The sequence below is a fragment of the Tachypleus tridentatus genome, chromosome 13 (genome assembly GCF_004210375.1).
Source record: "Tachypleus tridentatus isolate NWPU-2018 chromosome 13, ASM421037v1, whole genome shotgun sequence".
Classification (NCBI taxonomy): domain Eukaryota; kingdom Metazoa; phylum Arthropoda; class Merostomata; order Xiphosura; family Limulidae; genus Tachypleus; species Tachypleus tridentatus.
Genome location: NC_134837.1, coordinates 172731809 through 172758028, shown reverse-complemented (window position 1 = coordinate 172758028; position 26220 = coordinate 172731809). Strand labels below are relative to the sequence as shown.

General features: G+C 34.6%; 1 protein-coding gene across 5 annotated transcripts in view; it reads right to left on the bottom strand.

The window, feature by feature from the left end:
• Positions 1-6821: 6821 nt before the first annotated feature.
• Positions 6822-26220, bottom strand: part of LOC143237785 (putative ATP-dependent DNA helicase HFM1) — a 137483-nt gene continuing 118084 nt past the window's right edge. For 3 of the 5 annotated variants that reach the window (XM_076477365.1, XM_076477364.1, XM_076477367.1), the window contains 6 exons: positions 18398-18488; positions 16477-16635; positions 15538-15644; positions 15234-15347; positions 14882-15040; positions 6822-7731 (listed from right to left, as the gene is read on the bottom strand). In XM_076477365.1, the coding sequence (XP_076333480.1) occupies positions 7662-7731; positions 14882-15040; positions 15234-15347; positions 15538-15644; positions 16477-16635; positions 18398-18488 (700 nt within the window). In that variant the 3' untranslated portion in view covers positions 6822-7661. The remainder of the gene's footprint in view (positions 7732-14881; positions 15041-15233; positions 15348-15537; positions 15645-16476; positions 16636-18397; positions 18489-26220) is intronic. The other 2 variants (XM_076477366.1, XM_076477368.1) reach the window with 2 other exon arrangements.

The window sequence follows — 26220 nt, the reverse complement described above, 5'->3', positions numbered from 1 at the left end:
ACAGATGTGGTTTATTGTGACCTGAGTATTACACAGACAACACATTGGTGCATCGGTCCCAGATAAAAGAAAATGATGAGTTAAGAAACTGTAACCAATGCATAGTCTAGTTAGAACACCTTCCTCTATCTGATCCTTACTGTAGCAAAATGGCCAAAGTTCAATGGAGAGTTTTATTTGGAAAAATCGACTGCCAACTGGCACAGAGCCGAGCCTTGAATACAGCTGCTCATTATACCTCACATTCAACATGAAAGTCGTTGACATAGAGCCCATTTGCAACAGTAAGAGGGAGTTGTTCAGTGGTGGCATTAATCTTTATACTGAAAAGTGTGACACTCAAAACACAGCCCTGAGGGGCTCCAAGTTCCTGTAGAAAAGAATGGGAAAGTGTTGAACCCACACAAACTTGGAATTGCCTGTCCATTAAAATTTTAATAAAATTGGGCAAATGGCCACGTATCCTATACAAATGAAGGTCTTGCAAAATTCCATACCTACATGTTGTATTATAAGCCTTCTCAATCTCAAAGAATACTGATACAAGATGTCATCTGAGAAAGGCTTCTCTGATTAATGTTTCAAGTCGAATCAGGTAGTCCACAGTGGAGCGCTGTTGTTGGAACCCACACTGAGTGGGCCAGAAGAGGTTGTTGATTCAAGGATCCAAACAAGATGACCTTTAACTATCCTCTCTAAGGTCTTACAGAAACAGCTCATCAAAGCAATTGGATGGAAGTTTGAAGGAATCTTGGGATCCTTCCCAGGCTTAAAGAAAGTTAGGACCATAGCTTGGCACCAGGAATCAGGAAAAACATTCTTCTGAAGAGATAGATGGTGCGGTATTTCATAATGTACATCATCAGGTCCGACCGATGTATTGCCAGACCAATGAAGGGCCAGTTTGAGTTCCATCAGCATAAAAGTATGATTGTAGTCATAGAGACAATCAGCTTGAAAGGTAAGAGGTGATTGCTTTGCACTAGTCTTGATGGCTAAGAAGGTGGAAGAAGAAGCAGTAGTGCTAGATACCTGGCAAAAGCTTTCACCTAGAGTATCAGTGATGCTCTGGGTATTAGCTACTTCCTGGCCATCAAAGAGCAAGATCAAGAGGGGGACAGAATTATTTTGCCCACTGACCTTTCGAATCTTGCCCCATATGACTTTGAAACTGGTGGAAGAAGATATGCTGGTTGCAAACTTAATCCACGATTCCTTCTGGCTTTGCTGTCTTACCCACTGAGTATGTGCATGGGCCTGCTGGAAAGCAATGTGGTACAAGAGTGTGGGATACCTACAAAAAGTATCCCAGGCCCATTTTTGAGCCTTCCATGTCATATGGCAGGCATGATTCCACCACAGATGAGGATATCATGGAAAATGTAGAGGTTTTAGAAATACACTGAGCAGCTGCCTGTATAATACAGTCAGTTAATGCTGCCACACATTCATCTACTGATGGTTTACAGACAATGGCAGGATCAAGTTTTGCAAGAGCAGTGAAAGAGGGCCAGTTTGCTTGATCCAGCTTCCACCAGAGCACATGGGTCGGGTGGCACTGACCATGGCCAGTCTCTCTCAAAATTATAGGAAAATGATCACTGCCTTATGGATTATTGTCAATCCTCCATGAAATATGGAAGAATAGTGAAGGGGAGCAAATTGAGAGATCAATAGCAGTAAAGGACTAACTAGGTGCATGAAAATAAGTAGAATAACCACTATTGAAAAGAGAAAGGTTGTGATGAGAGAGCACAATCTGTACGGAGCAGCAATAACAGCACTTCCCCAGAAGGGATGATGTCCATTAAAGTCCCCCAGGTTTAGAAATGGAGATGGCAACTGTTCAACGAGAGCATCAAGGTCTGATTGATCATATGTCTCTCCAGGTGACAGGTAGAGAGAACAAACAAGGATGGTATGACCCAAGGAAATACAGATGGCTACAGCCTTCAAGTGTGGGTCAAGATAGGGTGGGCACATGCTGATCAACCAACAGTGCCACCCCTCCAAGCACTCATCCATCACGCAGCCTGTCATTTCTGTACAAAGAAAACTGCCAAAAGGTGACTGTATCGGCAGTTTTCAGAAATGTTTCTTGTAAGGAAAGACATACAGGATGTTAGGAAGCAATCAATGTTGTGATGTCATCCAGATTAGAATGTAAACCTCGACAGTTCCATTTTATCAAGGTGGCGATTTTTATTTATGTGCAGGCAAATTGGGTGGAGAACCCTTCTGCTTACATCTTTTTTTTTTCACTGTCTTTATTCGAGGGAGGTCTGTTGACCTCCAAGGATACTGCCCTGGTTTGATTGGGAGAGGATTCCAGTGACTGAGAACATGAATGAATGATCATTTTTCATCTTGGGGTTGGAGAAGAAGATGTATCCAAGGAAATACCCGTACCCAGAACCAAAGAAAGTGGATCTTGGTATTTGCTGGAATGTATGTTAGGGACAGAGATGGATGTTGAAGTTGATTCATCAACTTTTTTTAACTATGGAGGTCAAAAGACTTATCATTTGGTTTGAGAACGATTCTATTGGAGGCACAGAGAGATCCATCTGCACTCCCAGTGTATTAGTGAAACAAAGTGCAGCAGCATACAGTTACAATAGAAAGTGTTCGTACCCCTGCGTTCTGATCGGTTTTTTGCTCATAACGTAAAAAAGTATCACGATTAGACTAATAGTAGTATAATATATTATAAATATTATATTAACACACATCTAGATAATTTTTTATGTAAATTAAATGACAAATAAACTGCTTATAAACAAATAACCAAAATTAGGAGGTGCAGAAAGTGTTCGTACAGTTCAGAACGTGTGAAAAAACTGATATTCCCGTAAAAATTTTGTTTAGTTTGGCAAATAAACTACATTATATCATTCCAGAACTAGACATTGGGTTCATAATTATTGGAATTTAGCCAGCAAAAAATGTACTTCTGGCAATTTAGCGCTGTCTCCATCATTATCTGCTTGGCCATCATGGTGAACAGGAAACAACTGTCCAGTGATTTAAAAACCAAATTATTGTAAACCACAAGCCTCGTGTGTCTCTTTCTGGTATTGCTACACAACTTAATGTACCGAAACCTACTGTTCAAAGCATAATTGCCAGGTTTAAGCTTACAGGATCAACTGCTAACCTCCCTCATTCCAGATGCCCCACCAAAATTCCAGAGAGAACCAAGAGGAAGGTTCTCAGAGAAGTTAGTAAGAACCCTCGTTTAACACGTAATGACATTCAGAAACTGGTAAGGGAAACTGGGGTTGAAGTAAGCACCTCTACAGTTACGAACATGTTACGCTCTTTTGGGTTCAAAGTATGCTGTCCTCGTCGAACTCCATATTTAAAGCCTGTTCATTTAGAAGCACGACTGAGGTATGCAAGAAAGCATGTAGATAAGCCCTTTATCTATTGGAAGAGTATTTTTTGGTCAGACGAGACTAAAATCGAGCTTTTTGGCCACAATGATGTTCGCAATATTTTCCGTAAGAAGGGGGAATGAAATCTTCCAAAGAACACCGTCCCTACAGTTAAACATGGAGGTGGCTCGATTATGCTATGGAGTTCCTTCAGCTCTTATGGTGTAGGCAGCCTTCACCGCATCAACTGAATCATGAAAAAAGAAGAGTACGTTGATATATTAGGCACTTATATGAAGAATGATGCTCGGAACTTGTGGCTTGGGCGTTGTTGGATCTTCCAGCACGACAATGACCCTAAGCACACATCAAAATATGTGCAATCCTGGTTGCAGAGGAACCATATAAGTGTTCTGGAGTGGCCATCACAGTCACCCGATCTCAACCCAATTGAAAACGTTTGGCATGAATTGAAGACCAGGGTTCATCAGCATCATCCAAAAACCTTGCAAGAGTTGGAGGTCTTCTGAAAAGAAGAATGGAAGAAAATACTAGTTGAGTACTGTCAAACGATCATAGAGGGCTATGAGGAGAGATTGTGCCAAGTAATTCACCTGAAAGGCTACACAACTAACCATTAAAGTAGATGCACAAACACTTTCTGCCCCTCCTATGTTTGGTTATTTGTTTATAAACAGTTTATTTGTTGTTCAATTTACATAAACATTTATGTAGATGTGTGTTAGTATAATATTTATAATATACTATACTTTCATTATCCTAATCATGATATGTTTTAGCTTATGAGGAAAAAACTAGTCATGACGTAGGGGTACGAACACTTTCTGTTGTAACCGCATGTCCAAGATGATGTGGTGGACAGCAACTTTTAAGCCTCAGTGTAAGTAATGGTGTGAATCGTTTTCAAATGCTGCACCTCTTTTTCTTTCAATCATTTAGGGCAAGAACAAAAGTAGGATTGGTGAGAGCCATTGCAACTGATGCAATGAGGGTCCATTTCACACTCATAGGCATTGTGGTCCTTGCTGTCACAATGAGCACACGTCAAGGAACCACGACAAGATGTCTTCGAGTGACCGAACCGCTGACACTGGAAATATCTGAGAGGGTTTGGAATGTATGGCCGTTCCCTGCAATTTAGATAACCTGCCTTGATGATGAAGGTGGACGTAGTGATGTTAATGTCAGAATGAGGACACTGGTCTGCATCATAATTCCATCTTTATTAGTGGAGATATGCCTCACTGTAAAAATCCCCTTGGGGGAGAAACCAGTGAGAATCTCTGACTCAAGGATGTTCTTCAAATCCCTCTCAACAGTAACTTCTCGAGATGGATTCAAAGTTGCATGAGGTATAACTTCAATAGGTATACCCCCAATTGCAAAGTAGCATGAGGTGTAACTTCAATAGGTATATCCCCAATTGCCTTTGAATGCAAGAGGAGTTCACTGTATTGAGATGTGGATGTTTCCACCAATATGTCACCAGAGCAAACCTTCTTTACTGACTTTGGTGAGCCAGCAAGTCCTTTTAGAGACATCTGTCCTGAAGGTTTGTCTGTAACAGGTGTCACAGATGTTGAAGATTGCTGCTCGGAATCTTCAAGACATGGTCGTTTATCTATGGACTGTTTTTTCACTATTTTATTTGAATTTTTATTTGGAGGATCCATAAAAAAAAAGGAATATTTTGGTGCCCACTGACCCCACCCACCATGGAGCACTATGAGGGGATACACTACAATGTAAACAAGGACACTGCAGCAATGCCAGGGTATTGTGAGCACTATACCCAAACACCAAGATCAGATACAATGTCCACAACACTTGTTGAGAACATCTAACACTGGTACTTGGTTGATCCTAGCCTAAGTGGACCAGCCAACTGACCCAATGGGGGCTACCCCAAGGCTGCCCATCTACAGGAATTCAAGGCCGAAGTGGTGTATTAGGGTTGGACCCCTCAACCACCAGGATCCTCTCCTCCCCTTCACGGGTCACCACACACAGCATACATGTGGGAGGATGTTAAGATTCCAGAGGAGGTAAACTGAAAGAACAGAACCATCCCTGGGAGGTCCTATCACCATGTACAAGAATCCACACCGAGGGGCAAGCATCCAAGGATCTCTGTTTTTGTGTTTCATAAGAGTTTGTTTACTCGATACACATCAATAATTTTAAAATAATGTCTATTTAAACTTCTGAGACAACAATTTTAAAGATATGAGTATAGTAAACTTTGATTTTCAATACAATTACTATTAATATAATTTTTTTAAATTATAATATTAATTTTATAAGTAAGTTGTCAAAGTTTTCATGCTTAGTATAATTATCTCAAGTATAAAATTTTTATTTTTAGGACAGTATACCATTTAATATCTTGTATATCAAAGATAAAAGGAACAAATGCTATACAAATCCTTCTTTAAAATGTTTAGTGAGCTATTGCCATAAAATAATTATGTTTTAATTTAGCCTTTCCCTACCATGAATATTGAGCCACCAATGGTAATGGTACTTAACATTTGAAAATATTTTCTGAGTAATATGTTTTTGAAACTGATCACTTCTCAAAAATGTATCAGCACCAACTTTATTCTTTGGTTAGTTATAAATGTATATTGAGAATATTGGGAAAAGGTTCTGCATGGAAAAAACAAATTATTTAACACTAAACATTTGACATGAATGCAATCCCCTCACAGTTGCTACAGCACCATATTTTTATATTTCATGCCTAAGAATGTATTTTTATTTGAAATATATTGTACCTTACCATATGAATAACATAGAAGCTTTTAATCACATATTTTTTGCTAATTTAGGAGAAGCTATCACATATGCCTGTTATTGATGAACTTAATTTTACATGTGAATGTAATTATAAGGATAGTGAGTTTATAAGGTGTGTTTTTTTTGAGACAATGATGACTGAAGATTTAAAACTTCTTGAAACATGGATAGGCACATCAGGCAGTTATTTAAAACTGCATGTACAGGAGAAATTCAAACCAGTTGCAAAAATAATTTCTTTTGATGGGCCATAAAAGTGTCCACAGGCAGTCTTACATATTAAGAAAACTGTGAAATTCGAAGGGACCCTGATGCTATGACTTTTTGAGTTTTCTTATTATGGGGTCCCATTTAATGAATTATGTCTGGGGCATCAGAATGACTAAAACAATCCCTGAAAACAACTGTACTATTGCAGAAAATTTTTTAAAAATTTATATAGCTCTGATTGACTCTTACATAGGGCATCCAGAACAGTATGAAAGGCAAATGATGCAACAGTTACATATGTAAAATTTTTTTTAAGTGCATAAAGAATTACAGAGATGCTGTAATTATTATTTTTAATCATTTTATGGTATTATATAATACATCTCATAATATCTATCCAACACTTACCTAAACTTCTGAACCAATGACATCCTTCTATTCAGGAATAGTTGCTCGATAATAGTACAAGATCTGCATCTTTGAAAAGCTCAATATCTAATAAGGATGATGTTCTCCACTGTTGTCATATTTAGCCATAACAATCCTTATAACTCATTTCTCATTAACTTACCACCTCTCTTTATATATTCCTTTACTTTTTGTAAAGCAGTAGATGTTACAATACTGTACAGGCCAATATAAGTAGCTTTAATACTTAATATTTATTTTTAACTTCACTATGTACATAAGATGATACAACAGTTGCCCACCTAGTGATGTAGAAACATTCTAATTTTGTATGTTTGTTATAGAAAAATAACATAAACATAACTATATATATTCATGTTCTTCATTTCTGTTAATGTAATGTCTATATGTAAAAATTCACAATCACAGACCTCTTGAAAAGTGTAAATACTTTACACTATATCAGTGACAGATGAATTACAACACAAACAGTTTGTTATAATGCTGTTACTAACATCATCTGAACCATCTGAATAGTACTGAATAATGTATGCATAGTTTTAAAACATACACCACTTTTCAACAGATGAATGAACAAATATTACTCTGTTTAAATAACAACTGCTTTACAGCAGCCAATGCCTCTCAGCTTAAGTAAACTACCCTGCATCTCAGATTTAATACAAAAATTATGATAAAGGCAAAATAATAATAACAAATAAAATACAATTAGCACTGATGTCTAATTAAACTCAGTCACCAAAAAACAAATACCATGTATGATATTAAAAACATACAAACAGCTACTTATAAATAACATCATGTACATAAATGTGAATAACTATTTTACAGGATTCCATCAAATATGCTGTTGAAGGTTGCTTTTGCATCTCCCAAGTCCTTAAGATCACAAACCCTATAAAAATACAAGGGTATATATATCAAAATATTACTTCACTTGCAATAATTTGAAGATTTTAAAAATATTAACATATTAATAATCATTATTAATACACATTATTTGACTGCTACTTTGCTGCATTATACAAAAATGAAGAAAACTGTTCTTCTGGTATTACAATGCATATATCCATTGGAACTAATTTTATATAAATATTTCTAAAGAACTTTAAAGCAGTACCAAAATATTTATTGAATTGAGCATAGTTATAATTCTACTAAAAGAGAATATATTTCCATTAGATATTTTCCTCCCCTCACATGATTAGTTTTTCATCTTGGGCTGCACTCTATATGTGAACCTTTTGAATGCATGCCACAAGTCTTCAACCCTCCTTCTGTTAGAATCCAAATTTCTTGCATGTTTCTTATGCAAATCATAATGCATCACCTATCCACTAATAGGACAGCATTAATATAACATGACTCCATTTATGTGCCACCACTGAACTATCACTTCAAAGTTTGGCAAAAGATTCAAGCACCAGAAGATAGTGGGGAAGTAGTGTGGCAATTGTGAACAGAGGGAAGTACCTGTCAGAAATACATTTTCATTTAGAAAAATTGTAACTTTTGATGCAATACTCTCCCTCTGCTCACAAGATTAGCTTGAATCCCATATTGAATTAGAGGAAGAACTGGTGTGAAAGAAGTGCAGATGTATCCCAAGAAGCATCTGAAGGACATCCCCTTAAATGAGAGGAACAGATTAGAAGATCTGAGGAGGGGCACCACACCAAATCTAAGCCAGGTATTTCTTCATCAAGAAAATTGATAAGTTCAGGAAATCCAGACATAACAGAAAAAGAAGATAGCATGTCTGTGTGAGACAGTATGGTTCAACAAAGAGACATAAAAAAAATAGAATCACTTGTTTCCACGATGGAAGATGGGTAAGAGATGATGTATCCCAAGGTGAAGAGTAGCTAGAGCATGACAGACTGCATTCACCAAGTTGACTATATCTTAAACCTAACTCACTGGACCATAAAAACCCATCAGAAGATTCCAGGAACACATAGGGAAACCTAAAGCCAGGGACTCAGGAATGTGTCTTCCAAAATCCAAAGGAAATCCATCACATGCACTCAACCCCCACTACTGTAAACAAGCCTGAAACAACTCAGGTTATCAACAACATCATAATGAGGGAAAAAAAACCTGTGATAGAAGCAGAAACATGCCACAAAGACTTTCTATAAACCACTGCATACAAAAGCAACTGAGAGAGGAAGATGGACAACTCCAAACCTGTGTGAAGACTTGTGACTGATTCACTTGATTTCCAAAACCTCACTCTCTGGGTAGCAATATCCACACAAGGGTAGGATGAGGATACCCAATCATAACGGTTGACTGCATCTAGGCATTTTAATTCTTGACAAATCACCAATTTGGAGGATCTTGCAACTACCACCACTGCCCTACTCTGAACTGAATTGTTAGAGGCCATTCAGCAGGTTGTATCTATGGTTAACCATCCCAATGGTTTGGAACTGATAAATAGTAAAGACTCTCATACTCCACTGGAAGAAAGGGGAGAAGTTATATTGGGGAATCCAGAAGGACTGCAACTACCAAGACAGTGCAATGGGCGATCACATAGATTTATTCAATTGAGGCATGGGAGGAATGGGCAACAATCCCCTCCTGCTTCACCTAATGCTATCTATAGATGGTGTGGTCTGGGATTGGCATATTATGATGCATGAATCATGAGGAAATAAGCAATCTTGTGAAACTCCCCATCTCTAGGGTGAGCTTACACAATTGTGGAAGTATAGGAATTGACATAGACTATAGTGCAGATTTGATACAAAGATGTCTGCATATGGTTATTACTACTTAAGTGAAACCATTGAGAGTACAGACAGAATATCTGGTCAGGTATCACTTGCCATAGAGCAGGATTCAATGTGAAGCTGAAGCAGGGGCCTCTGTAAGAAAAGAAAGCATTAGTAATGACTTACCTTGTGCCACAGCCACAATAAAGTTGGGAGAAGAGCCACAGGTCATACACGATACAATGAGGAAGCAGAAACGGCAATATGGTGTGCACAGTGGGAGATGAACAAATGCAAATTCTTCCACATGCCCTATAGTAGAATCTTTTCTAAAGGCCAACAAAAAAGAGAGGCAAGGAAGAAGGGAATGTGATCTGAAGAAACATGAAAGAGATCACATAAAGAAGGATACAAGGAGGAATAAGCCACTTGGATCAAACACCAAACCCAAATGAATAGATTAATAAGGGAAATATCTTGGGAAGAGAAAGGTTGCAAATTGAGAAACAGATGAGGAAGAGGACTGTTAAAGGAAGCCAAGCAAGCAACATAACAATGGAGGGCACAGACAGATCAGAGGAGTCCATTTGGATCAGAAAGAGAGCATTAATGAGAAATTGAGGATAGACAAATAGGAGAAAGAAGGCCTGAAAATCACAAGCTGCAGAGGCCAGAGGAAAGAAAGCATAATTCAAACAAAGGGAGAGGGAGTGGTATAAGGACCCAGTAACAATGTGGGCAAAATAATCTGACCTATAACAACAAGGTATGGGACAATACCTTTCAATACCCAAAATCAAGGATATCTAAGCATCCCTCTCAAAGAGTCATGTAAGACACTCAAAGATACAGGCAAAGATTGGGTGAGAAGTCTGGAAACCTTAGATCATTACCAAGGAGTAACAAATGCCTGACTTGCAAAGACAGATAGCAAAAAAAGAGCAAATGGAGCAGGCAAAATGTGAAGCTACTCTGTGAGAGAAACCAGAAAATCTAGCCAAGGACCTGACAATAGCTAGGTTGAAAGGTGAAGGACAGATGCCATGGGATAGAGCACCAGTGATTGGGTTGATGGAACAGTTTGGGATGGAAGAGAATATGAAAGGAAAGAACCACCTACAGTTGAAGGAAATGAGGAAACCAAGGTTTAACTGGTCAGAATGATCATGCATGGAGTAGCATGGATGTAGAGAATTACCTGACAAAGTAAAGGGATGGAAAGGCTAAAATAAAGGAACGGATTAGCCCAATCATGTTTGAAAGCATTGACAGTCAAGGCTGGAGGATGGGAAACCATGGACAAAAAGCAAGGTACTTGGAATTGAGAGCACTGATGAAGAAATCAATATTGTGTGTACCCAAATGCAGAAAGAGCCACTGAAAAACGAAAGGATGCAGAGACCACATCTGGAATAAATGAGACCAAGACAGGAAAAACAATAGACCAAGAAAGGGAAAGCACCCATAACATGACTTTCCAGCAAATAATATGGGATAAAGGAAGGAGTTTTATGTATCTCCTTGAGAGTAGAGGACAGTAAACAAACACTTTCTAACAATGCATCACTACCCAATAGATCCCAACAACAAATCAGGCAGGAAACCAAGAAAAGAACTGAAGAATACAATTTGACTGAGGTAGATGTCAGCAAAATTACCAACTTGTCCTCATATTGCTGAGGGGAACATTGATAGGTTTCAGACAAAAGTTGGATTAAAGATAAGCATCTCTGAACAGCTGTGGGAGTAAGACAAATTCAAGAAAACTGTCATCTGTTTAAAGTGATAACAGGTTCCAATTTAGACCCCCATGGGTCCAAAAGGAGGTTCATCCATTGAGAATTTAAATAGACATCCTTCTGGCAGTGATAAGTCAAAAGTATGCTGATATGATAAATATGGGTGACAAGGCAAAGCTATACCATGTTGTAACTGAGCAGAAATCTCCCATCACGAACAGCAATATCAGGAGAAAAAGAAAAAACCAAGTAGTCACATTCTATCAATGAGGAAGGAGTACAGTCAAATATAATAGGAGAGATGCCATACACCCCAAAAATCCATAAATTGAAGAAAAGGGGCTGGAGGTCGCTGATGAAAATCATCCTCTATTGAGGTTGACCTAGTAACAGAAGGAGCCAGAATAAAAAAAAAAAGAGTAAATTCTCACCAGTTGTTCCTAAGTTATTTGCAAAACCAGACTCAGAAGCCCCTGGAGAGACACCATCGGTTCACATATGCCTCTTTCTTGCAATAGATTATATCACAAAGAGCTTTGACTGAGGGTGACCCCTTCTCCTGACTGATGACAAACACCAGATAACAGCAGTGGAACAGAAGAAGGAAAAACATTAACTTGGAAATTTGTACCCTACAGTAATTTTGTTTTCATTAAGTAATTTATAAATATAATTAAAAAAGATAACCATAGAAACACCAACCACTTACAAAATCATAATATAAATAGTGAATAATTACAACATTCCTGTTGGTAGAAACCCATGGCATATGCTTTGTTAAAAAAAAGTGATCACATTATCTGAATGAGGTACTTATATACAGTACTCAGATAGAGGGAACATTGAAAATGATGGAGAATTTTGCAAATTACAATTTAAGATATTTGAGTAAGGTATAGAAGATTGTAGCAAGGATTTTCAATAGTTAGGTGGGCAAACAATGAAAACCCTGGAGGTCAAGAAATAGCTATATTATCAGTGAACAGTAATTATGTTTTGGAATAAAGTAATCAATACCTGTTATATATGTAAGCTTTCAGAAAACTAATGAGGAAGAACAGAATCCTTGGGAAGGTGTGGGAAGGTATGGAGAAAGGAATGAAGTGTTGGAAAATGTAAGTACAGGGCATGAACAAGAGACAGCCAGGATTCCATATAGAACTTCATCTCCCCAAAACAAAGACAGGAAAATCCTCCAATGGGTCACCTGCTTCAGTGGTTGAAAATGTAAAAACAGACAAGTGATATCTGAAGTGATAAGAGCGATTTTAGAATTCATACATGATATGAAACCAGCAAAATTATGTACAACAAACACAAGTACATCAAACATTCTTAATTAAAACTGAAGTGAAATGAAGTTAAAGTTAATTTGGATTAGATTATTAACGTGAATGACGTTAAAGAATGTCATACCATTTCTAGGGTAATAACTGTTCTAAAGAAAGAAATGATAGTGTAGCACTCAGAGATATGCATAACATAGACATGCATAACAGGGTAACAGTGCTCTCCTAGGAGTGGAGAGGTGATGCACAGTAATTTACGTGAAACATATTGGAACACTATGCTTCAACAGAGGGAGGGTAAAAGGCTTGTGACATACATTCAAAAAAGTTTACAAATAGAAGGCATCACAAAATGACAAAAGCTAATCTTGTGAGCAGAGAGAGAGCTTTGTTTGTTTGTTTTTTTGAATTTTGTGCAAAGCTGCATGAAGGCTATCTAAGCTAGTCATCCCTAATTTAGCAGTGTAAGGCTAGAGGGATGGCAGCTAGTTATCACCACCCACTGCCAACTCTTGGACTACTCTTTCACCAACAAATAATGTGATTGACCATCACAATATAATGTACCCATGGCTGAAAAAGTGAGCATGTTTGGTGTGATGGAGATTTGAACCCGCGATCGTCAGATTACAAGTTGAAGGTCTTAACCCACCTGGCCATGCCAGGTCTTCAGAGGGAGAGTACTGTATCAAAAAATTTAAAAGGAAATCTATGTCAACAAGACCATATACAGTATTCCAACCCCACGAGACACACATCTGGTGTTTCCTAAACTTTCTTGTTTATATGACAATGCATTGTCATATAAGGTATTCAACAGTATTTATCAATCTAAAAACCAATTAGTACTTGAGGATATAAAATTATTTTCTCTTCCACTAGATAGATAATTTTTTATTTATTAAACTTTGCTTGAAATCATGGTGTTATTCTAATACAATATCTATAGTTATTTTTTCAAAACAACATACCAATACAATGAGTTTGTTCAAATTTCTGTGCATCAAATTACTGTGGATTGATACCCTATAAAACCTCTACACCAAATAAACCCTTATAAATCAATAGGTCAGGGGATATTAAACTCTGTGTGACAATGCATGGCCAGTTTTTCTTGACCACAACCTGTTTACATAGAAAGAAAGGAAGTGAATAATAGTGAAGATGATAGCATAAACAAACGAGATGTATAACAATGAAAACAGTGATGATGATGATGAATGGGCTGCAGAATGGAGACTAAAAAAACTGGTGATGATCAAGAAGAAAAATGCAGATTATTGAAGGGTAAGAAATTTAGGTGTCTGAAAGGATTACCTTATAAAGTTGTTTTCACTTTGAGACAAGGAATTAAAGTTTGGGTTGACCAGTTAACAAAACTAACCATTACTGACTAGACTGCCATGACCAGAGCAGTGAGAATAGCTTACTTTGGGAAAAAGGAAAAAAACAACAACAATAAACTGTCATTGATAGAAAAAAAATCCATAGTGAAAGCTCTAAAGATTCCTACATTTTATTACACATTTTCTGGATTTTTTTATTTCATATGGGCCTTACTTTGTTCCCAAAAATTAATGAATTGATCTGGTTAGCTACGAGATTCTTTGTTAAAATAAATCAGTATTTCTGAATAATATTACTTGTGAGCTAAATTTGTACACACAGTTTAAATGATTCAGAGTATCTATATAATAAGCTTTTTCTTTACATTTGGAAGAAACTAATATCTCAAAATAGAAAATGTAATTATGGATAAAACTATTCCTCTTTTGATGATTAGACATTTTAAGAAAATTACATTTCTTACAATCTCCAAAAAATAATGGTTAATTTGCCTGAACAAGAAATTTCTAGACAATCTAAAGTTTAAGCAAATCAACAACCTCAAAACTATGTTTGTGTGTACTTACTACAGTTATCATTTTCTAAGCTCCTTTTCATTAATATCCACAAAAATTACCTATTTCAAAGAACTATCATAATTATAAAAAGAAAATCTTTTAGTTGAATGTACTTTGGATGGAGTTTTAATGTGTTTCTCATACTTAAATTTATTTTTATATTTTACTGTTTCAGTTACATTATGTTAGGATGTAAAATACAAAGGATGTATAGGAAACGGACTGTTTTATGTCTGTAGGCTTTTCAAGTAACCACAAAGGCAGTGAGGCAGATCAAATATTTAATATACACATTTGACTTGCAACATTATCTCCATGGTTATGAGATTCAATATTATACAAAAAAAAACAATGTATAACTTGTAAAAATATTTTAAAATATTTTCTCACCTTAAGGGTTTCTTAGGACTCTTTAAACAAGCTTCAGGTCCAATTTGATCGTTTTCACTCTCATCATCAAGTGAAAGACAAGGAAATCTGTCCTTATATGGGGTTCCATAATAACTTTCATTATATGCAGTCCTATCTAGAGACAAACTAAAAGGACTCCTAGGTTGGAAAAAGTGTGACTTGGTATTCAGTTTTGCTCTGAATGAAAATGATTTTAACATTCTAGAAGTTTAATGTTAAAATAATAAAAGAAGAAAATCTTACAGTGCTGAAACACAAGTATTATCAGTTTTTACGTGCTACAATTAATAAACGTTTTTTTATATACAAAAGTACAATGAATAGCAAATACCTTGGAACACAGGAATGATTATAAGCAGAACTGTCAGTTGGCTTGAAAGACAATAAGGACGAAGCCAAACTGAAATTATGTTTATAAACGTCATCTCCTGATACATATATATGGCTGAAAAATTAAAACAATTATGATTTTGAAAGTCTTAACTACAAATGAAAAACATACATTCAATATTTACTTCCTTTTGTTTTGTAAAAAACAACTCATTTTAAAATTTTAAGAGATATGAAGTATGAATTGAAAGATGACAAAGGCTGCTTTCTTTAAAAGACACTTAAGAATTTTTTGAAAAACTTACCCTAATTTTGCTGATTCTGATGGTTTTGTCCTAAGAGGCATGGCATTGAAAGAAGATTTCCATATAAAACCATGGTCAGTGGCAAGTGAAGGATGAACTCTGTCCAACTATAAGATAGAAATACCAATTTGAAGATATTTTTTGTTCTAAGCAACAAAAAAATACTACAATAGAAACAACTCATAAAATGACAGAGCATGCCCTTTAATACTGAATAAGGCTGGTACTGTTACAGAAATTTAAATAATTTCTAGTTTAGATTTCTCAATGCTGACCTTAGATATTTATGGATTCAACTAAAATGACTTTAATGAAAGAAAAGAGGGTGTTACTATACTGTAATACAGTATCTGCAATTATTCAACTCACTTAAAACTCAGTTGTGTAGATAAATGGCATTATTTACATTCTCAATCCTAACATAATGTGATCAACACATTAATTTGGCTTAATTAAGAATTATCTGTTACTAAATTATTCAACAAATACAGAAAGAAATTAAGCCTTGCATAATCACAAGTAAAACTGAAAAAGATGTTCTAGATAAAATCCTGAATTCTAACAGCAATAAACTGTTAAATACATGACCATGTAGAATTCAAATAAACAAATCTATTAAATACAAACACATAGATATGTATACTCAGACATACTGAATACTACAAAATAAAATAATGAAACACATAATATTATGCTACTGCTTTTATACATATAAATTATAGGTTTTCCTGATAAACAGATTAAACTTTGAGTTCTCTCTTCCATTTTTTTAAAACTGCTAATTAAATTAATATTTTATTATTACTACTCAGTTTTATATGCCAAACTAACATTTATGTATCACAACAAAGTGTGTCTGTATTTTGTACTAACAGCTATGCTTACAAGAAAAACTGATCAAATTACAACAAATATGAACATGTTACTGGAAGTGCACACCTTATTTGGTGACTTCTTAGGAGTTGGATTACAAGTAAAGGCTGTGTTTGTCACAGTAACATGTTTGGTGTCTCCTTCCTGATCTTGGAAATCTTCAACAAGAATAGTATCTTCCAACATATCTTTGTTCTCTTCCACAGTGCATTCAGTGGTATTATCCTAACAAAACAAAAAGAAAGAAAAAATGTTGGAGCATCTTAGTCAGTGTACACTAACACAGTGACTAAATTAGATTCCTTGACTCAGAATAGACTAAAACTCCCAAAGAATGTTGTCATTTTAGCTAAAACTAAAATTAAAAATTATAAATATATTGACATTGTACAACTGACATAATAATGATGTTTATTATTACCTTACAAAATTTAATATCATAAAATTAAGGTATTGATGTGAGTTTCTGATGAGGTTATAATATTCAGTAAAATTATTGATTCTATAACTGGCACCAAGAAAAATGTTTAATTTACTGCAGAAATAAATAAGTAAATTTGTGATGATGAGAAACCCACTTGAAGTAAAAATGTATCTCAAGACAGCTCTTATGGGTATTAATACTTTTACGGATAAAGCAAAGAATCACATGAAGAAGGTGACCTAACATCACCTGACCTCAGAAGGTTGAAACATTGTTCTCTGCTCTATTATTAAAAGTGTTAATACTCATACCAGTCATCCTAAAATGCACAAATAAACAAGTCTTATGTCCAAAATGTGAAGAGGAAATTCCTGTGTGTGAAAAAAGTGAGTTTGAGTTCTGTCCCCAGAATGTTATAATATTGAGCAAAATCTCTTGTAGCTAATAAGCTATGAGTAGTAAACATTGTAGAATAATTTATTTTAAATATTTGTTCTTACAAACAGAAAGTTCATAACTTTAAAATAAGTGCCTGTTTTTTGAAATTTTTTTGTGTATCAGAAAATCTTTTATTACATGTTGTTATTAATGGATGTTCCAGTGATAACATATTTGCTTATTATAAATCATAATGCCAAACTGCTACTAAAAAGTTAACAAAAAATGCTTTTGTTTTGTTTGTTTGTTTTTGGAATTTCGCACAAAGCTACTTGAGAGCTATCTGTGCTAGCCATCCTTAATTTAGCAGTGTAAGACTAGAGGGAAGGCATCTAGTCATCACCACCCACCGCCAACTCTTGGGCTACTCTTTTATCAACGAATAGTGGGATTGACCGTCACATTATAACGTCCCCACGGCTGAAAGGGTGAACATATTTGGTGCGACAGGGATGCGAACCTGCGACCCTCAGATTATGAGTCGCACGCCTTAACACGCTTGGCCATGCCGGGCCTAACAAAAAATGTAATTTGAGCTATACTACAAATTGTTTAATTGTCAATAAATATATGCCTTTTTTTCCCAAAATAAATTTCTAACTGATTTCAAATGCTTAATTACACATGCCACAACACTTTGATATTTGCATTTGTATGTGATTAATTGTATAAAAAAACTCTGTTAATCTAATATTCACTAATCCATCAGGATTTATGTTTTAATATTAATTAAAGATTTTTTGTAACAAAATGCAAGGTCATTTTGGGATAAATCATACATGTTTTATAAACATAAATAGTAGTTTATCCTGAAATGAAAAGCATACATAACAAACCAATAACAAATAGTTACCACCTAACTTAAATGATGTTACAGTGTTATTAATACATTCTTGCAAGAATGTACCACACCATACGAGTTTGTGTATTTCTATTCTGGTAGGAGCCAACATAATTGATTCAGTTCCTGATTTTTTTATTGTATTAATTAAACTGAATTGAGTCTTCTATCAAAACATTATACAAATATATATATATATAACTGTTAGAAATATTGATGTGTAAATTTCAACCAGCATAGTTATATCTTATATACATATTAATTTATTGGAAAAAACATGAAACCTTTTCAGAGAGGTTTGGTCCAGCATAATACATCACACATTCTTGACTGTCATCACTAGTACAATCAATTAATTCAGCATCTTCAAGCTCACTGAAAAAGTACATTTATAAAAAATTGATCACAATATTTTAACTTCAATTTTGTGGATTAATCCTCTGGTTAGACATTATTAATACAATTTAATGAAGAACAAACACTGCTGAAATTACACAAAAAATATTTATTTCAGTTACATTTGATAAATAATAATTGCAATAACACAAATAAAAAATGTTCAAAGTATCCTAATGTAAACACTGATTATCCTGACATCCTATAGTCTACATCAATGTTTACTCATCTATAGGAATATTCAAATTCAACATAAGGGCAAGGAAATGATTGTTAAAAGATAAAAGGAGGCATATGAATACTTGTTAATTTTTTCATGTTGTTTCATCACTAATTCAAATTTGAAGGATTAATTTTTCCCTATTAAGAATTTCTCATTAGAAGTTCTGATATTTTGTAGCAATAACAAAAAAACAGAAATGGGAAAACAAATAACTTCATATATTTTGATTGGATTTAATTAGGTACTATGAAAAGAAAGTTGAGTTACACATGTAATAGATTAGGAAGTTAAACTGTTTTTAAGATCAATTAACTCTACAAAATAGGCCCACTGCAAGGATGAAACTTGAGGTTTAGTGTAAAAATCACTCAGTCTTATTATAGGGTCACATTAGATATTAGAAAATAGGTTTTATACACATTGTTGGATATAATTATAAAACAGGTGAAGAAAATAAAAAGATAAATACTACAATAATGCTATCCATTATCATCTGAAAATGAACTGTAGCCATAAATAGTAACGTTTTGAAAACTTGCACTGTTACTGGTTGTTATACAACCAACCAATAAGTAAGTGCCAAACCAGTAAGAAGCTGTATAAGAAGTATATACATACAATCATACATCAGTGATAGTAGTGTGAATACAGTCATGTCTCACAGTTCTGAAATATTATGGCAAGACTTAACATTTCTGTAGGAGCTTTATTCAAGACTCTGAAGAGGGTACATGAAATTGGCACTGTTAATAACAGAAGTGATCAAGGTAGAAAACTGAAACATTCCAAAAATATTAAATATCTTAAGGTATGTACTTTATGAAATAAAAAAAAGGTCAAGTACATATCTTGCCAATGATCTTACTATTAATACAGGTGAGGATTTTAATCTTTAAAACAATAAGACACACAACAGCACGAATTGGTCTCAATATATATATGTTGCTGCTCAAAAAAGTGCTACTGAAAAGAGATAACCAAACCAAAAGTTTGAAATGAGTATTAGATCACAAAATAATAAAACAAACAGAGGTTGAAAATTTTGATCTATACATAGGAACTCAAATCCAAACTGTTTATCAACAAGAAAGTGCAACATTTTCCATGGCTGACAGGAAAACTGTATCATAGCCGATGTACAACATCCACCATGACATCTCAGCAAAGTGTTGATGATTTAAAAAAAACCAAAACTGTAAGCACTGTGGGTGCAACTGATCATTGTTCCACTAGATTTGATGTTTTGATGCATGTGAAGGAATAATATTTAGGTTACAAATTAAAAAAAAAACATTTTGAAAGGATGTGACAAGAATTATCTGCTGCAAGTTGGCCAGCTGAGTCAATCTGGGGACAATGATCAAATGTGGAAAATTTTTAAATATCTCTAGTAAAGATATTCCTTACAGAAATAAAAGGGTAGCTGTAAATTAGAAAAAAACAACAACAGGTTGACTCACAAAGAGTTGAAGAGATAAAATTGAAGTAAAGTGTCATATATATAATAAATTTAAATTAACTCGTATGACAGGACACATAGACTACAAGAGATTAAGAAAGTTGGTGAAACAGGAAATTAGGACATCAAAAAGAAGAGAAGATTGACTGAAAACGTAAATATTAACAGTAAGAATATCTTTAAATGCATTAAGGGTAAACGAAATATTAGAAAGGGGGGGGACCCTTGAGAGATGATAAAGGAAAACTAATATCTGATAATTATGAGATGGGTGGGTTATTAAATTTTGCTTTTTCTTCAGTTTTTACTAAAGAAGATTTAAGCAGTATTTCACACCTTGAAGTGAGATCAAACAAGATGACTGCATTAATTCTGAGTTATATAATAAAAAGGTGGGAAGATTATAAGATGATAAATCTCCTGGGCTGAATAATATTTCCTCAAGGATTTTTTATGGAGGTTAAAGATTTATATGTTAGTCACTTACTACTATTTTTTGTCAGTTCTTGGATAGTGAGTAGATACCAGAGGATTGGAACTTACCTAATGTCACCCCTCTTTTCAAGGGAAGTGATAAAAATTGTCATAGTAATTACAGACCTATTAATCTTACATCAGGTTGTGGGAAACTTTTTGGAAATACTGTTAAAAGATGCTTTGCAAAGTTTTTTTAACAAAGGTTAGAATTTTATTGGATAGTCAACATGGTTTCACCAGGGGAAAATCTTGCCTCACAAATCTTTTGACATTCTTTGAAAAAGTTACTGCTTATGTAGATGAGGATAAGGGTATAGATTTGGTGTATTTGGATTTTAAGAAAGCATTTGCCAAGGTGCTATGTAAAAGGCTTATACATAAAATTATTTCTGCAGGTGTGGGGAATAAGTTAGCAAATTGGATAGAATAAAGTGGAGGTTGTTACAAATGGAGTTTATTCAAATTGTATTAATGACACAAGGAGGGTACCCCACAGATCAATATTAGGGTATTCGTTCTTTTTTTATATACATCAATGACACAGATGAAGGAATAGTCAATAAATTACTTATATTTGTTGATGATATTAAGGTCTTGGGTATTGCTAACCATGAAAAATATACTGCTGCTTTACAAAAGGATTTAGATCATTTATTCAGTTGGGCAAATAAATGCCAGATACGTTTTAATTATAATAATTGCAAGAAAATGCATGTGGGTTGTCATAATTTTAGTTATAAGTATAATTTGAATGGGAATAAGCTTAACAGTGTCATGGAAGAGATGGATCTTGGTGTAATAGTTGATCAATCTCTAAAGTTATCCAAGTAGTGTGCTGTTTGATTTTAGGTTGTATCTACAGACATATTGAATACAAATCTAAAAAAGTTATAATTTCATTGCATAAGTTGCTGGTTTGGCAACATTTGAAATATTGTGATCAAACTTGGACTTCTTACCTCAATAAAAACACTGAACTGTTGGACGGGGTTCAAAGAAATGTTACTAGAATGGTGCCAGGGATAGAGGGGTAGTCATATGAGGAGAGGCTGAAATCTCTCAAATTATTTTCTGCTGAGAAAATAAGAAGGATCTGACTGAGGTATTTAAGATTGTAAATGGAACTGATAATGTTGATATATCATCTTTAACAGTCAGAACAGTAGGAATAGAAGAAACAAGTACAAATTTGGGTAGGGTAGGAGTCATCTTCAGCTAAGGCAGTTTTATTTTTCTATCAGGGTGGTTTGACCATTGGAATAGATTACTTTCAGATGTTGAATAGGCAATAAATTTAAATACATGATAAAGATATGAATGATAAGGGCCAGTTTTACAGTGTTTTTTAAGCTATTTTTTAGTTTAGAGTTTGGAAAACCTAAAATGAACCAATAGATTCCATGTTATCTTAGAACATTATGTTATATTTAATGGTACTATTCCACTCCTTCAAGAACTCGACTTATCAGATGGGATTAATCTTCCAGTAAAATTACAATTAAGCAAAGTATATAGCAAATTGGTAAAATTACACCTCAAAGGTGAAATGTCTAGTTTGGTCTGTACAATCGCAATATTAATAAAATGTGATGAAAAACTTTGGCTAAAATGTGTGGAGTAAAAGAGACATTTGGAACAATATTCCACAATCATTCATGATAAAACTGTAATGATCAATGTAAAGCAAAAAGCACACATTTAAAATGCTCTGCATTGCACAATTTATTTGCTTTTATTTTTTGTTTCTCTGATAATGTTTCATACCATCAATAATTTTACCACCTAGTTACAGTTAACCATTATTTTCTACTACTGTAAGTGTACCAGATCTGTTTTCACAATTAATTTCATTAGTAGCTTAATATCAGCTTCACAAATTTTTAACACCCTAACATTTGGATTTTAGTTGTTTCATCCTCAACATCCAGCAATATCTACAGAATAACAAGAGTATAATACCACAGAAATATAAGTAAAATGAAATGGTGACAGATGTGTACAGAGATATGGCTAGTTTTGTGTTTTTGCAGCTTCTGTTTTCGTATGTTATACATGTGTTATTATTTCATTTGTTTTAGTTTTATTTGCATTAGTATTGCATTATTCATGTGTGTTTTGTAACATTTTTATAAGTGTATTTCTCATTGAAGCTTTTCTGAGCTGTAATTTTTTTGGCTTCAAACAACTTGCTGTAAAAAAAAACAAACCTCCTTTGTGTGTGAGTACATGTTTTGAAATCTATCATACCAAGAAACATTTAGAAAGGAATGCCACTGTAGCAATGCTACCGTTCATAGATTACATGTAACCTATAACAATATTTGGGCACTTATGTATTTCCTTGTGATTATTTAATAATATAAACAGATATTATAATATAAAAAAACGTGTTAAATTAAGTGATGCACAAAAGAGAAAACTGGCAAAAAAGAACTAATGATAGGCTTTGGATTTAGTGGCCAAGACTGGAAAGTCAATTTACATAACATGATCTTTCAAATTAAAATCCATCTCTGCCATTAGAAGTCAGTTGTACTGTATTTGACTCTGACAAGACTGAAGTTGGACCAAGCTTCACACCTACAAGTGCCACTTTGTCCACTTCAAGGTCAGAAAATCACGACGATGTTGAGGTGTCACAGGCTAGCTCAACTGGTACAAGTCTCACAACTGATCTCACTTTGCCTGTAAATTCTCCTGATATCACTAGTGTTAATGTTGATGCAAGTTGCTCAACAAGACAGTCTGAAGTTGAAATAATTGCTGAAAATGAAACTCTATTGTACTATGGTAAAATGCTTCAGTCTATCAAAGATGAAGAAACTAAAGCAAAAGATCCAGGGTTGTGGCTCGATTTCTCTGCTGATGATGTGGCTTATTGGATTGCTTGTGGACCCACTGACTGTCAACACCACAACAGGCCATTTGGCAAGCCTTGCCAGACTTTGAATAGTGGCAAACCAAAGAGATACTGTTTGCAAAAACTTTTCTTTCGGGTAAAAGCCAATGATGAGCAATACAAGAGAGAGTGGTTATTGTATTCACCATCAACAGAGTCAGTTTACTGATTTGTTTGTAAACTTTCTAAACTTTCCTCACATTTTGTTGAAAGAGAAGGGTTCAGTGACTGGTGAAATACTATTGTAATTGATCATTATGAAAGAAGCACTACTCACCAAGACTTTATGCTAAAATACTTAACTCACAAACAAGGTTTTGGCTTGTGGCAAGAGTTGAAAAAACAAATTAACGAAGAGTGCAATTACTAGAAATATGTCTTGAAAATATTGTATATAGCTATTATTTGGATGTTAGCTGAAGGTGGCCTGTCTTTTCAAGGAACAGATAAAACATTTGGTTCACTGCAGAATGGGAATTTTTTAGGGCTGCTTGAGCTCATAAGTCAGTTTGATCCATTTTTAGCAGGGTACATTCTGAAATTCTTACTTGTCCAAAACCACCTGTGAAGAACTTGTTGAACCAATGGCTCAGAAGGTCAATGCATTCATTGTTGATGAAGTAAATTCTGCTTGTCAGCTGACTCGATGCCATATCTATCACATAAAGATCAGTTAAGTATTATACTTTGATACTTAAAAGATGTACAGCCTATTGAACACTTTTTAACTTTCTGGAACTGAAAAGTCATACCGGTGAGGAAATGGCAAACCAGGTATTGCAGTACTTATGTGAAGTTTGCAAACTTAATTTTTCAAAGTGTAGGAGTCAGTCATACTATAATGCTGCTAACATGTCTGGGCATTATAAGGGTATGCAGCAAAAGATTTTAGAAGAAAATAAGTTAGCCATATATTTCCCTGTTCAGCCCATTCACTAAATCTGGTAGGTCAAAGTGCTGTTGACTGCTGTCAGGTGGCAGTTATTTTTTCTCTGCAATGCATTTGCTCTATACATTTTTTTCAGCCTCAACCAGCTGATGGAAAATTCTTAAAGCTTGTCTTAGAAATGAAAGTGTGTTAAAATCCCTCTCTGATAATAGATGGGAGGCACATGCTAGGGCAACAATAGCAATTTTGAAGTCTTTCTTTAAGATTTTGGAAGCTTTAGAATGCATAGTTGAAGACCAGTCATAAAAGGAAGACACTAGAAGAGAAACAGACAATATTGCAAGTAAGAGATAGAATTTGTTTTTATGTTGATCATGTGGTATGAGATTTTGCAAAAGTTTCATAAAACAAGTCAAGTTCTGCAAAATGAAGATGTGAACTTAAAAACATGTGCAGATCTGTATGGGCCATTATCTGACCAGCTACTCACTTTAAGGGATGACTTTGAAAGATTTGAAAAGGAAATACTACCAGATGTTGGTTATAATGCAGCTCAAACTCGCAAACATGTCAGAAAAAAGGTACTCAATGATGGAGATGCACAAGAAGAAGATCTGAATGCCAGAGATAAATTTCGTATCACCACCTTCTACACAATTGTTGACAAACTAGAAACCCAGATGAGAAAAAGAGGTGAGGTGTACAAAGAAATAGCAAACAGATTTTCTTTCCTAAGTGATGTGCCAAATGATGTCATTTCATCTGCTGAAACTGAAAGGTACTATCAGTGTTCCCAAACGGTAACTGATGCTTACCCAGAGGACTTGGACACTAATCTCTTTGCCAAGCTTTAGCAGTTTCACTCACATGTGCGCCATAAGTTCAGTGCAACAAAAACTGTAAAAACCATATTGAGTTATGCTGAACTTCATGAAATAATATCAGAAGACAAAATTGAGTGTGCATTTCCAAATGTAGACATTGCATTGTGTATATTTTTAACATTAATGGTCACAAACTGCAAAACTGAGGGTTCATTTTCTCAACTCAAGCATATTAAAAATCCCAACAGAACACCTATATGACAAAACAAGCTAGATGCCTTGTCTCTGCTAAGTGTAGAAGCAGATTTGTTATGCTAAATTAGTTTTGAGGATTTAATCAAAGACTTTGCAATTAAAAAATACAGAAAAAAACGTTTTTAAAATTTAAATAAATATTAAGGTATAAATAAATAATTTGCTTACAGGGTTTTAAGCTCAAAGTGAGAAATTGTTAAAATCAGAGTAAAAACAAATATACAGTAAAAATAATTCTTTTTAATTATCATTAATCAAAGGAGTAATTTCTCTCATTATATCTAAATAAAAGGCCTCAGCCATTGCTTGATTTTCATCCATACCCAATCTGACCTGGAAGGAAACTGAAGAAGGGTTATAAATTTTCAAACTTTTATTTCACTTTCAGCATTTATTGAGTCTTTAATGTCTTTCTTGTCAGTTAAGCAAAGTAGGGGCCAAGGGGGGCATCATTGTTGAGATATGCTTAGGGGGTCAGTTGCCCTTAATCTGGGCCTTAATGTAAGTGATATAGGGTCATGTAGTTTTTATGCAATAACTCTACGGATATTCATGAAAAGAGTGATGCAACTATTAACATGAACAAAACTACACAATTCAAAATTACTTTTGAAAATTATGGCTTTGAAAATATTAAATATTTAAATCTTATACTCACATTTCACAAATTTCTCTTGAACATCTG